This window comes from Scomber scombrus, chromosome 13, assembly GCF_963691925.1.
Source record: "Scomber scombrus chromosome 13, fScoSco1.1, whole genome shotgun sequence".
NCBI lineage: Eukaryota > Metazoa > Chordata > Actinopteri > Scombriformes > Scombridae > Scomber > Scomber scombrus.
Window position 1 is genome coordinate 25,053,763 of NC_084982.1, and position 12,949 is coordinate 25,066,711.

General features: G+C 38.9%; 1 protein-coding gene across 1 annotated transcript in view; it reads left to right on the plus strand.

Annotated features, from left to right (window-relative positions):
- The window catches only part of slc4a3 (solute carrier family 4 member 3), a 41,836-nt gene that overhangs the window by 15,047 nt on the left and 13,840 nt on the right, over positions 1-12,949 (plus strand). The window contains exons 6-8 of the mRNA XM_062431330.1: positions 8,317-8,462; positions 9,183-9,363; positions 9,629-9,764. Coding sequence (XP_062287314.1) covers positions 8,317-8,462; positions 9,183-9,363; positions 9,629-9,764 — 463 coding nt within the window. The remainder of the gene's footprint in view (positions 1-8,316; positions 8,463-9,182; positions 9,364-9,628; positions 9,765-12,949) is intronic.

Below are 12,949 nucleotides of genomic sequence, written 5' to 3' on the forward strand. Positions count from 1 at the left end.
TACTGCTGCCTGTGACTTGGCTCCACTACTGACATCCCACATTTCTCATGAAACCTGCCCTCACAGCTCCAAAAATATAAGTATATGGGATAGAGAAGTTAAAAGTATGTACTAGGAATTTGTTTGAATGATAATCACGTTTAGCTTGCTTGATATAAAAAAGAGAAAACTCTGGATAACCTGGATTTTATTGTGATGTATATATTCAGTATTTAGATATTATTCCGACACTGTTCGTCATCGCAATACTGTGCATTACAACCCATTTTAATTTGAGAAACATTGCAGTTGAGCATGTTAATCTGTAGCACAATTAAGAGCAGTACCTTTCAGGCTCACTGAGCTCACTTCGTCATCTCTTCACAAAACAGCCAGACACAATGTGGTTGGACTTTATGTGTTTTGCTTACCAAATGACTGCCTCATGTATTACACAGGGGAGGCACCATAGCTGTTGACCTGACAGAGGGACAAATATTGAGTTAAATGTTGAGACTGAACAGGAAAAAAAGAGCCAACAATAGAGAGAATTGATAAAAGGATAGACAAGGAGAGAGAGAGAGAGAGAGAGAGAGAGAGAGAGAGAGAGAGAGAGAGAGAGAGAGAGAGAGAGAGAGAGAGAGAGAGAGAGAGAGAGAGAGAGAGAGAGAGAGAGAGAGAGAGAGAGAGAGAGAGAGAAACATATAGACAGAGATAGGGAGAGAGAGAGAAAGCGAGAGAGAGAAAGAGAGAAAGATGGGGATGCAAAACCTTGTGTTGCAAGAGAAAAACTTTCTCTCCCGGCAACCAGGGGCATTAATTAACGGAGGCTACAGTCGATTCCCCTTCAACAGCAACCCTGCCTCTGGCCTTTCCTGCTTTGTCAGAGCAAAGTAATCATTGACTGTTTAGAAACAGAAAACAGGGCCACCAGAGTCACTCAAAACAGGCTATTGGATTTGCAGAGAGTGATGCTTGACATTGACAGGCCATGTATATCACTGCTGTATATCACTCTGCTCTCATATTTCTCTCTACTTAATCTTCTGATGCAGTATACAAGTTTTGTTTATTAGGTGATAAGTCATAATTTCATTTAATTTGTTTTTTGTATTTATAATGAACTGGGGCTGACATTTTGTTTTTAATCAAAATCAAATCAAATTCAGTTTATAATGTTATGTGTCAGCTCTTTGAGATGTGACCTATAAAGCAAAAATTATGTTTTTCCCAGTCTATTGGTGTTTCGTATGCCAGTTACAATAGCCATATCACACCAAATACTTCAAAGTGCATACATTGCACTAAAAGTCCAGTTGAAAGTTGTTAATTTTCCTTATTTTTTTCAAAATGAAAAACTGTGCAAAAACCCTCATGATGAATTCTCTGCTTTGAAAATAGTATTTCTATAGACTACTACTAAAGTTTTGATCCCAACACAAGTCTGCATGGTTACATTTAAGCCAGAACTAGTACCGATTCTGAATGTGACTAGTAATTGTACGGCAAATATAATTAAGTTTCAGGAACAAGACTTAATTCTTTTCCTAATTCAAGCACCTGTGTCTACCTAAACTGTTGTTTCCTTCCGATCCCTACAACTAGCCACTCATCCATCCCACCTGTAGTCTGCAACACTTATTTGTCAAAGAACTCTCTATAGCTCTCAATCCAGCAGTACCAATAAGATACCACTTCACCACCACACCCACACAGAGGATGTTATCGTTGCTGCTGCTCAGAGGAAAGCTACTCCGGGATTCAGACACTCCACACACGTCCACACCATAACTAACATGCTGATCCTGGACACAGCTTCTCTTCATACAATTAAAATCTCCATTTGAATAGTTGTTTACCACTAGAGCCTTAGAGAGAGGGACATCTTATTCCTCTTAAATGATAATAAAGCCAAACGTTTACAACTCTACTACAACTCTACTACAACCCTCCTCCAGTCAGCTGTTCCAACCCTCCCACTTTTCAGGGTTCACCACCCAATGCCACCCTTACACCACATGCCGATTCAGCCCTCGCTAAGGGTGAAGTTATATTTCCCCAAGTGCCTGATCCCTCTCAATCTTGTTTACCTCATGCATTTTGTTAATTTCTTTCATCCCTGTGTCTGCAGGCTGGGCTTACAGAATTATTGACCGATGGTCAACTCAAGCTTACCACAGCTACATCCAAAGCCACCTCAGTGACATCCAAAAAGCCTGCTTTCACCTCATCATATGAAGCAAACCTTAGGGGACCATACATGACCCTCATTCAACTGACAAACCAAAAAAACTGTTTTGTGTATACTGTACAAATGGTATGGTCTTGTTATTGAAATGCTTTAATAGTTAGTTAATAATTAGTGCTATGCATGAGCATCAGAAATTGCTTTACTAGTGTATGTTCAAAGGTAATAAACAAATTGAACAAAATGCTCAGAACAATAAATCTGTACAAATCTACGCAATTAATTTGTAACAGCTTTTTCATATCAATGGGTCCACCACGGGTCGAACAAACATTGTGCGACATAAAAGCATCTGCTGTGTGAAATCAGTATAACATTAGTTTAAGCAGCTACACTGTAGAGTCATTTACAATGTGAGGTCAAATAAACTGTCTTTTCATATTAACAAGACATTAAGCAATAATGAAAATGGCCTCCTTGTTTTCCAACAAACGCTTATGGCATATGTACAGACACAAATAAGCATGCATACAAATGCGGACAAACACATTTTAGAGAGGGTCCTGTTTAGCTCACATTGGTGCATCTGTTGTAGACGAGTCAGACCATAACACCTCAGGGGACACATGGTTTCCATGGAGACTCAGGGACAGAAACAACAGCAGCTCACTCTGATAATTAGCATCTTGATGTCTCACTAAACAGAGAGCCAGTGCTGATTCTTAGGTGTTATTCCATTGTTTGTATCAGTCAGGTTTAGTAGTAGTATTTCTGTGCAGTATAAGAGTGTTTTTAATGCCTATGTGCTGGCGACAGTTGTGGCCAGAGGTGTCTGTCTGTCCGGACGAGTCTGTATCAGTCTTGTGAACATATCTCAGGATCACCTGGAGGGAATTTCATCTGGCACAAACATCCGTTTGGACTCAAGGATGAACTTATTAGAATTTGGTGGTCAAAGGTCAAGGTGACCTCATAAAATGACAAAGTTTCATACAATTATCTAATAGGAAAAAATGATGTCCTGATGACATTTTATGTCCAAAAGGTCAGAGGTCAACTTCTCTGTGATGTCATAATGTTCTGCAAAAACACTTTGGTGGCCGTTATTCAAAGCCCAAACTTTTGAACAGAAGGTGAAATTGTGACTTTATTTCACACTTGGTCCGATACTGAATTGGTGACACTAAACTTGGGTGAAACTGTGGTAATTGTACGGTTTTTGTGTGCTGCCAGATTGAAGATGTGTGTGAAACATCCCCATTTTAGAATTTGTAGCTTCTTTACAGCAACATTTATATCTGAAGCTTTGACTACTGCCATGGCTACAATTGTTGTGTTCTATCAGCATCAACTTTATTGGTCAAGCATGTGAAGACAAGGAAAATACCCTTGTCTGGACAGACATGGATGAACAGCAACTTGACTGATAGGCAGAGTCATACAACCACACAGTGTATTTCTAGTTTTAGTTTAACGCAATTCAGTGGAGGCATCACCCTATGGAACTTGACCTTTACCCTACACATCAGCAGGTTGCAAAGTGATGGTGGCACAGTGGAAACAAAAGGCATCAACTCTTCTCTGATGCACTACATCTAGCTTTCCCAACAACCACAAAGATCAATGAGCTGTGGACATCATTAAAAAAGGGCGGCACTTTCATTCAGCTGACAGACAGATCCAACAAAGTAGACCATCAGTTGTCAATATTTCTTTGTTTATTTGTGGCTTAAGTGAATGTTGCTTCATTTTTGCACCTCTTTGACTGTGGATTCATCAGGGGTGCTTCTACCCGCCTGTAGTTGACATAGTTACATTTTGTTTACATTTTAGGCAAAAAAGCTTTTGTAACATTGAGGATCTTGTTCCCATTTTTGGGATGGAAGGACAATATTTTGACTGACAAATTATCTGAAAATATCCTTGATTTTTCTTTTTTGTGCTTGGTTTTTGCTTCATGTAGTTTCTTATTCAGAAGTTAGACTCTGACCACAAATTATTTCTATTCTTGGTTGCCTCATGCACATGTCTGTCAAAGACATTGGATTTCAGGTGCCACTTTGGAACTGGTTTCCAAAAACCAAGCAGGTTTAGTTTGGGCATAGGTCCTTTTTCACCACCAACAGAAAAGAGGTAGACTGGTGGTCTCTGTGAAGACCCTGGCTCTTCTGAACAGTGACCCAGGGCAAGCACAGCGTTCAAGAGTCGGGAGCCCTGGATGAGCAGTGAGTTTGCTTGGAGAGAGGAGGATAGGAGGAGGTACCGACTGTGGAGATGACAGATATAGAGGAACAGGAGAACCAGGGGCATGGGACCTCTGATAAAAAGCATTGCATTGACCACCCTGGACCAGATCGTCGGTGCAGTTTCCAAAAAGGCTTTGGCAACCCAAGACAACCCCAACATGAGCATCACCACTCAGTGTCCAATGCGGAGGGCTTGGAGGACTTTGAAGAGTTTGTCTTGGACTTTGATGATTATGACTTGCTCGAGTCAATCCACACCCAACTGGAGGCTCCAATCGAGCCTGTTCGTAAGTAGTTTGTAGTTGTGTTTCTATGGAGATTCACCTGTACTCATACTGGGTAGAAGTTCATTTCTGTCCATTCACTGAAGAGTTTTAAATCATTCACATTTGAGAGTAGTGAAAGTTACGTCAAAGCATCTTAGGTCCGGATTCAATCGTAACAACACAAAGGCATATTCACATGGAAGAGCATTTTATTCTGTTTTTACATGGAGAACTGATGGATGGGAGTTTACTTGTTTCCATTGATTATGTAGCTCGGTGCTAGCTTGATTAATGGCAATATATGGTACAGTCATGGCCACACAGAGAACTAAGTTGTCGACAGTATTGAGTGAATTGACACGGTGCTCCACTGCTGTTATTTCCTGCTTTCGTATTGATCCAGTGGCACCCATTTGGCTTTGGGCTCAGCCACAGCTAGAGCGGAAAGACATTTCATTGACAAACTGTGTGTGTGTTTCTGCTATTTTTGTCCCTATTTGGATTTTAAACATGGCACAGTAGTTCTGTGATAAAGCTAGGTTCCTGTACATAGAGGATAGATTAGGGTGGTCAGCATGCAGTATCAAACAGTACCACATCTACTAGATGTTGTAAATTCATTTTGTAATGAATGAGTTGAAATATTTTTTTGCACTTGGGCAGCAAATGGCATGATCTCACAGCTCCAAAACGTCAAATTTTTTCTTGAGGTAATGCCTGTCTGACATGCAGTGCCAGACATTCCCATCAACCTCAGTGTTGCTTTGTATAGTGCAAAGTAAAGCATCCTTACAAGCTAAACTAAGATATGAATATCACACTTAACATCAGCATATCAATTTTGTCATTTTAAGCATGTTAGCATGCTGATATTAGCATATAGCACAAAGTAGCACTTTGCCACACAGAGCCACAAGACTGTGTTTATCTGTGTAAGTTCCATTTACGTTATTTTTAGAAACTGTAAAGCCTGCTTTTGGTGTCTGTTAGCTATATCTTCGCATGACTTTGTCACACCAATAATAGAATAATGACAGAACCAACAGTGGAAATATTCAGTAAGTAAGCTTTGAATCATAATGACTTTTCAATGGCGGATGCACATGGGACTGACAAAATGTCCTTTATTTTCCACTAATAATTACATTATGTTGCCTCAGTACTAATATTTAGAAAGATTGTGACTACTTTTTCTATATTGCGTACGCAGGCATATATTTAGCATAATAGGTTATATTAAGATTTTCAATTTGTCTATGCCTCAAACATTAAGGCTCCATATAATGTCGAAATTGGGTATCTCAGTCTTTTCTTCCTAATAAAGCCAGATTCCACCTCATTTTGTACACAAGCCCAGTCCTATTATCACAGTAAGACATTTCACAGAATGACATAAATTATGATTTGTGGGCTTAGGCTCGTGTGGATTTCAGTAACAGAATAGGTCAAAGAAAATGTCACTATAGTTTAAAAAATGCTTTAGTCCCTTTTGTTTTGGACTAAAATGAAGCTAGATTTGAGATTTATTGGTTACAAATGTTGCAAATCAGGTTTGTACAACTGCATTTCACTCCAGCAAAGAGCAGAAAGAAACTGAAAATCAGACATGTTGACACTATGGTAACAGGAAAGCAAGTTGCCTTAGGATATTTGATACTGAGGGAATTATGTGAATCATTCTTGGCATTTCAAAAGTGCACATTCATCAGTATTATCAAAATGAGATAAGAAGTGGATGCCCTAGAGCTGACATGTTTCCTTTGAAGAGCATGTGTGTCTTATCATTGACCCAAATTAACAATCAAGACCAGTAACGACTCTCATTACAGAGAAGACCCTAAGAGGTTTGTCTTCCATCTCAATGTGCCACATTTAATTATATATTGATCTGTATTCCTTATATCCATGATATGATCTGAGAATACTTAGATGTGGCTTTTGCAGTAAGTGTACAGGCATGTTAGCCAAGGAGAACTGACAACTGCCCAGTTTATGCATGACAATTACTTTTGGCTAACTATAGATGCTGATATTAGTTAAAAAAAAGTTATTGCCTCAGAAACCTCTTTAGATATTCAAGTTTTTTGAAGTTTTGTTTGTTTATAACAATAAAAGTCATCATACTTAGGTTAGGTTTCATCGTATTAAGTCAGACAAGACATTAAGGTTACCATTAACTGAAATACAGAAGTACAGAGCTCTATGGGGACTCCTCGCTGAACCACAACAGACTTGGTTCAAGTAAAGTATTTTGGTATTTCAAACACGAATGCTTTGTGTTGTGCCTTCTCATCAACATTAAAGTATTTCATCAGATATCCGTGAAAATGATGACTGATAAAATTTGATTTCTGTGTAGACAAGCTTCTTAAAAAAGTCACACTATCACAAGAAGAGTAGTAGGAGGAATAAAATCCTACATAACGCTTATCCTTTCACCAAGAGTTTGCCCTGTCCTTGCTGTGCTCAATAGTGAGAAAAACCATCTTGTCCAAATCAAATGGAGCAGTTCATACAAGTACAACTCTAAGAGCTTTTCCTTTGGGAGAATCTAAAAAATGAAACACTACCTAAAATGTTCTCTGCTTTCCACTTCTCTGTTTCCCTGAGGAAGGCAACAGAATAAGCTGCAGTGTATGCACACATGCACACATTTGTGCCCACACACACTCTCTCACCTCCACCTTCGTGACCTCAGACTACTCATGTGGAAGATTGACAAAAAGACAATGTATTATAAGGAAGAATTGTTACTCAGCTATTTGCCAGTCTGACTGGTCAACATTTCCAAACATGTCAGTTTCTAAACTGCCCACAGATATTTACCTTAACCATACCATGCCCAGTTTATCCATGTATAACTTAAATGCCTACCCATCATTTTTATCTTAGATCTAAACAATGCTGCCATTTATTTCAGTTGTTTGTTTGTTGTTGTTTTTCTGCCAGAATACTCTGTGTTAGCACCTTGCTGCATCAACTAATGATTTCTACACAGGTGTTACACTTTTTACTTTGCTTTTACTAGTTCCTTTATCCAAATTAAAGGTGCAGTTAATAGGATCTAGTGGCATCTAGTGGTGAGGTTGCAGATTAAATACCAACCAACCAACTGAATACCCTCTCCCCTAACCCATCCAAGCATGTAGACAAACTACAGTGGCTGTGAAACATGCAAAAAAAAACACCCCCAGCCTTCTCTAGAGTCAGTGTTTGGTTTGTCAGATCTGGGCCACCGTAGAAACATGACAGGGAAACATAGCAGGCTCCATGAAAGAGGAGCAGCTCCTTAAAGGGCTCATCCTTATTTTCAGGTGATTACACATTATGAATATTATACTCACTTCTGCCAAAGTCTGTGGGCAAATCCACTATTACTGGATATGCTTCTGTCAGCTGGAAACGTAAACAGAAATATACATTTGATTTCAAAACTCGCCATAATGCAGCACATTTTGTGACTCAGAGAGGATGTTTTACTTGTTCACAGTCCTAAAAAACTGTTATTGCTTTCAAAATGCACCTTGTTATGTTGGTGTCTAAATTACTCATCAAATTGGCCTACTAATATCTAGACATCATGACCTGGAAATGTTGACCTGTTGATTTTTAACTTAAAATACGTGTGGCTCTTCAGGTCACAGATTTGAGGACAACCCCGGGGTGAGACGCCACCTGGTGAAGAAGTCATCCCGATGTCAGATGGCCCGTGCCAGCAACAGTTCTACACCACTATCCAGCCTGAAGAAGAAGAAGAGAGCAGCAGATAAGAAGACTCATGAGGTATGCAGTAAAACTACCAACAGTACTTTGTTCCCACATCCATTACACTGAATAGTTTCCATTTACACATCAAGCACACACAGAGGAACTTTATTGTACGTTCATCAGGTAATTCCTTACTTTGTCTATTTGCCATTTTCTGTGGGCAGGTATCACAGTAGTATACCAAATATTTAAACAAAAATTGTGAGCTGAACAACACTAAAGCACTCCATAGTGCTGATAGTACCCACAGGGCTGGAAGATAACTTTTTGTGGATTTATCACTCCAAGCGACATCTTTCACATGACATTATGCACAATTGATCCATTATGAATGTAACATGATTGATAGTTTAGCTTTAAATGTGAGAACATATCTCTCAAAATTCAAACCTCTAGTCTTCATTACATTCCTCTTTACTGAATTGGCTACTCACCAGACCAAACCAGACTACACTACAAACATTAGCTTTATGTTTCACATCATGTCTCAAAAACATAACTGGTATAATGTGTTGTCCTGAGATCCCTTTATTATTATTATATGGTCCTTCAAAATGTTCCAGAAACTTGATCATGTAGTATTAACAACTTTTTTTTTTTGCTAGATGCTGATTTATACCCATTGAGTCACCATGTGTTACCAATACTTAGTTGTTAAACTTCTTCCACATCAATCTTGTAAATCCATGTATCTGGGGTTTTTGAGCTTACATATCTGCTTAACTTCATCAACAGTTGTTTGTGGAGCTGAATGAGCTGATTGTGGAGAAAGACCATGAAATGCGTTGGAAGGAGCGGGCTCGCTGGATCAAGTTTGAGGAGGATGTGGAGGAGGAAACAGATCGCTGGGGTAAACCTCATGTGGCATCACTGTCTTTCCGCAGCTTGCTGGAACTTCGCCGCACCATCACACAAGGTAAAAGGCTCCTGCATGTGTACAGCAATCTGCATCTGAATTAAAAACCACAAGGATAAACATGACATTTAAAAGGAAACTAAACTTTTCATCTTTGTTGGTCAAATCTGGTTGGGCAATATTCCAATGATTTCCCAGTAATATGTTGGCTTGAAAAAAATTATCATGATTAACATTCAGCCAAGCACAGAATGTGGATACTTTTCACATAGCCCAGTCATAACTTTCATTTCACTCCTTGTCTTTCTGTACCTTAATTTCTCAGGTGCCATCCTTCTGGACCTTGAGCAGAACTCTCTGCCTGGCATTGCCCATCTAGTGGTGGAGACGATGATCATCTCTGATCAGATAAGAGCTGAGGACAGACCCTGTGTACTCCGGGCTCTGCTTCTAAAACACAGGTCAGCAACCAGGCAAACACTTCAAATACATCTTATTTGATGTTATACCCTCAAACAGAACATCTGTATCATCTGATCAACACTGACCAACTCTGACTCCCTACTAAAACAACCAAATGTGTATTTATGTCAATATTATTAAAAAACAGCATATTGACACATTTTGACCCTTGTGTACAACATACACTAATACTGGCAACAAGCTCTCTGCTACAGTATTTATTAGAAACCCTGTTTTATAGGCAGAGTGGAGAATTAGTTACACTGGAAAGATTTACTACGTTTCTGATAAAATATATTATCATGGAAAGTCTTGCTACTGGTTTGTAAAAATATAACTCTGCGCTTGTTATATTTTTCCTATTGTCAGCTAATCCTGGTGAAAACACCAAAACCAAAAATGAATTGATCATGAAGTACTATCAGTGCAGCCGTAGTCTTGTTTATCTCATTTATCCCTGCCATAGACCTCCATTGTTGTCTGAAAACTAGTTAAAACACATCAATAAGTCACACCATCACACTGAATACATGGGCCTTCATTAACATGAACATGCATACTGTAGATTGCTTTGGGTATCCCACTTACTTCCATGCTGTTGGAAATACTCCAAATCCAGCTAAAAATAGTCTGTTATAAATGCCCTTTTTGAATGTTTACTAAAAACTGAAGAGAGCCCAGCTGTTTGAGGCATTAAAAAACAATTAAACCACACAATCAGGATTCTTTTTAAAAAATGTTCATGTTCAGTAGAAACCAATGAGCTTGCAGCTGAGTGCCAGACATTTGATGGAAGCTGGAAAGTGTTGAAAGATTGAGTAAGAGTTTGTTTAGTATTTCCATGGGATTTATCAACAATAACACTAATATACAATATTACCAGCCTTATCCTTTAAGCACCTGTCCCTTTAATGTGGATACAGTATTTTTGACTCACTGTTAACTGACGAGAATGTGATTCTTTTTATGTATTTGATCTGTAAGCTTGAAGAAAAACTCCTACCTGTCTGCTTTGCCCGTGGTGTTAGTTACCCAGGCAGCAGAGCTCAAACATGCCAGTCCCAATGAATCCCAAAGTTGATGACTAACTTTACTATTGCTACAGTACTTCATGAGACCTGATGAACAACAGTCTTATTTTAAATGGAGTTGTTTCTTTATCCATGTATAAACAGATATATCAGTGTTTGTTGGTGGGCATGCAGCTATATTTGAATTATTAATTGTAGGTATAATATGTTTATTATAATAAGCATGAAAAATAGAATCCAAAACCCTCTCCTCTTCATCCTTATTAATCTTTCTATTGCACTGAAAGTTGTTACAAAAAGGCTAACTCGAGGGAACTGAGCAGGGAATTTCCAGAATGTGACATTTAACAACACTTGGCTCATCACTGGGTGTACTTCCCCGTGGTTGACTAAGCTGCAAATGTCAAGACTGCACTGTAGCTGCACTGGGTTTTAAAACCTCACCCATTAGATAAAAAAATGATGCTGCATTGTGTGAGCCATTGTGGTCCTTTGATTTATGTCTTCTTAAGACCTCTGCCTTCGCAATCCTACCACGTGCCAGGCTTTCATCTATTTCACACACAAAAGAGTGGATGTTTCAATCTAATGCTCAGTGCAACACACTGAGAACAAAAAGGACAGTATGCTTCTTAAATGTTGGGTTTCATATAAAAACAGGCTTAAAACTGGCATTTCACATAAAAAGATGACTGTTTGAACTGTTTGGCCAACTTCAAGCCAGATGTTCACTGTTTCTAATGGGGTCACATATTATTTTGCCCTCTGAAATGTGGTGCTTTGTGGTTTATGTATATCTAAGCAGGCTAACAGGAAGGGTTCCTTCATGTTCAGTAGAAACCAATAGGCTTGCAGCTGAGTGCCAGACATTTGATGGAAGCTGGAAAGTGTTGAAAGATTGAGTAAGAGTTTGTTTAGTTTTTCCATGGGATTTATCAACAATAACACTAATATACAATATTACCAGCCTTATCCTTTAAGCACATCTCCCTTTAATGTGGATACAGTATTTTTGACTCACTGTTAACTGACGAGAATGTGATTCTTTGTCTGTCAGATATGGACTGTCTCTATCCAGGTCGATGATGTTGGAAATTATTGGGTGTGAAGTGGAAGCGTATGTGAGTAGGTTTAAATAGCGGATGCTTATCACCGGACACCACAACTTGCTTTTAGGTGTCACTATCTCTATTTAAAAAGGTATTCTCACTAGAAAACTTCAGTTAATGCTGAGCCCCTTTCTCCAAGCTGGGTGTGCTCATAAAGTACCAAAGGATAGTTACATCATTTTATGTGATGATACCCTGATACAATCTCTAGCCCCCTAACATGTCCCTCACTTATTGATTAACACTTGCATTGACATGTCATCTAAACTGACCTAACACATAGAGCCAATGGCATAGTGCATAGTGCATTATAGATTTTTCGGTGTTACATAATGAACAAAACATGATTACTGCATGTTGGCTGTCAAATTGAATTACCAGAGGAAGGATAAGCCATGCAAAAATACAATAAATGCCATCATGCTCACAGCTATAGATGTAAGTATGCTGCCATAAATGGCAAATGGTAAATGGCTGCATTTATATAGTACTTTTGTCATGGCTTCACACACACACACACACACACACACACACACACACACACACACACACTGATGGCAGCAAGATACCATACGGTTGCTGGCCTGACCATTGGGAGACATTTCATGTTTAGTATGTTTCCCAAGGATACTTTGACATACAGGCAGGAGGAGGGGATTGGACCAACCCTACTGAGCCACAGCTGTCCCTAAGAGTTGCATGCATTTATTTAACCTTTACTTTTAAAGGCTGGTCCAATGAGAGCAGTTCACTCTCCTTTATATGTGCGCCCTGTCAAACATTGAAACATAAAAATGTTGAAATTGAAATTGTAAAGGCCTAGTTAACCTTAAAGATCTACACATGACTCAGATCTAACCATTACAGGAATAGTCAATGGGGCAATATCATAAACTGTGCTAAGGAAATTAGGTGATCCAAGTCCTGCTGCAGTTTATTCCATCTGAGTGAAGCAAAGTATTTAACACCTTCTTTTTTTAACCAAGCTCTGTTTTTAATTTGAGTATTATGAAGTCTTGAGTCTTCTGAACAAGATACATATTG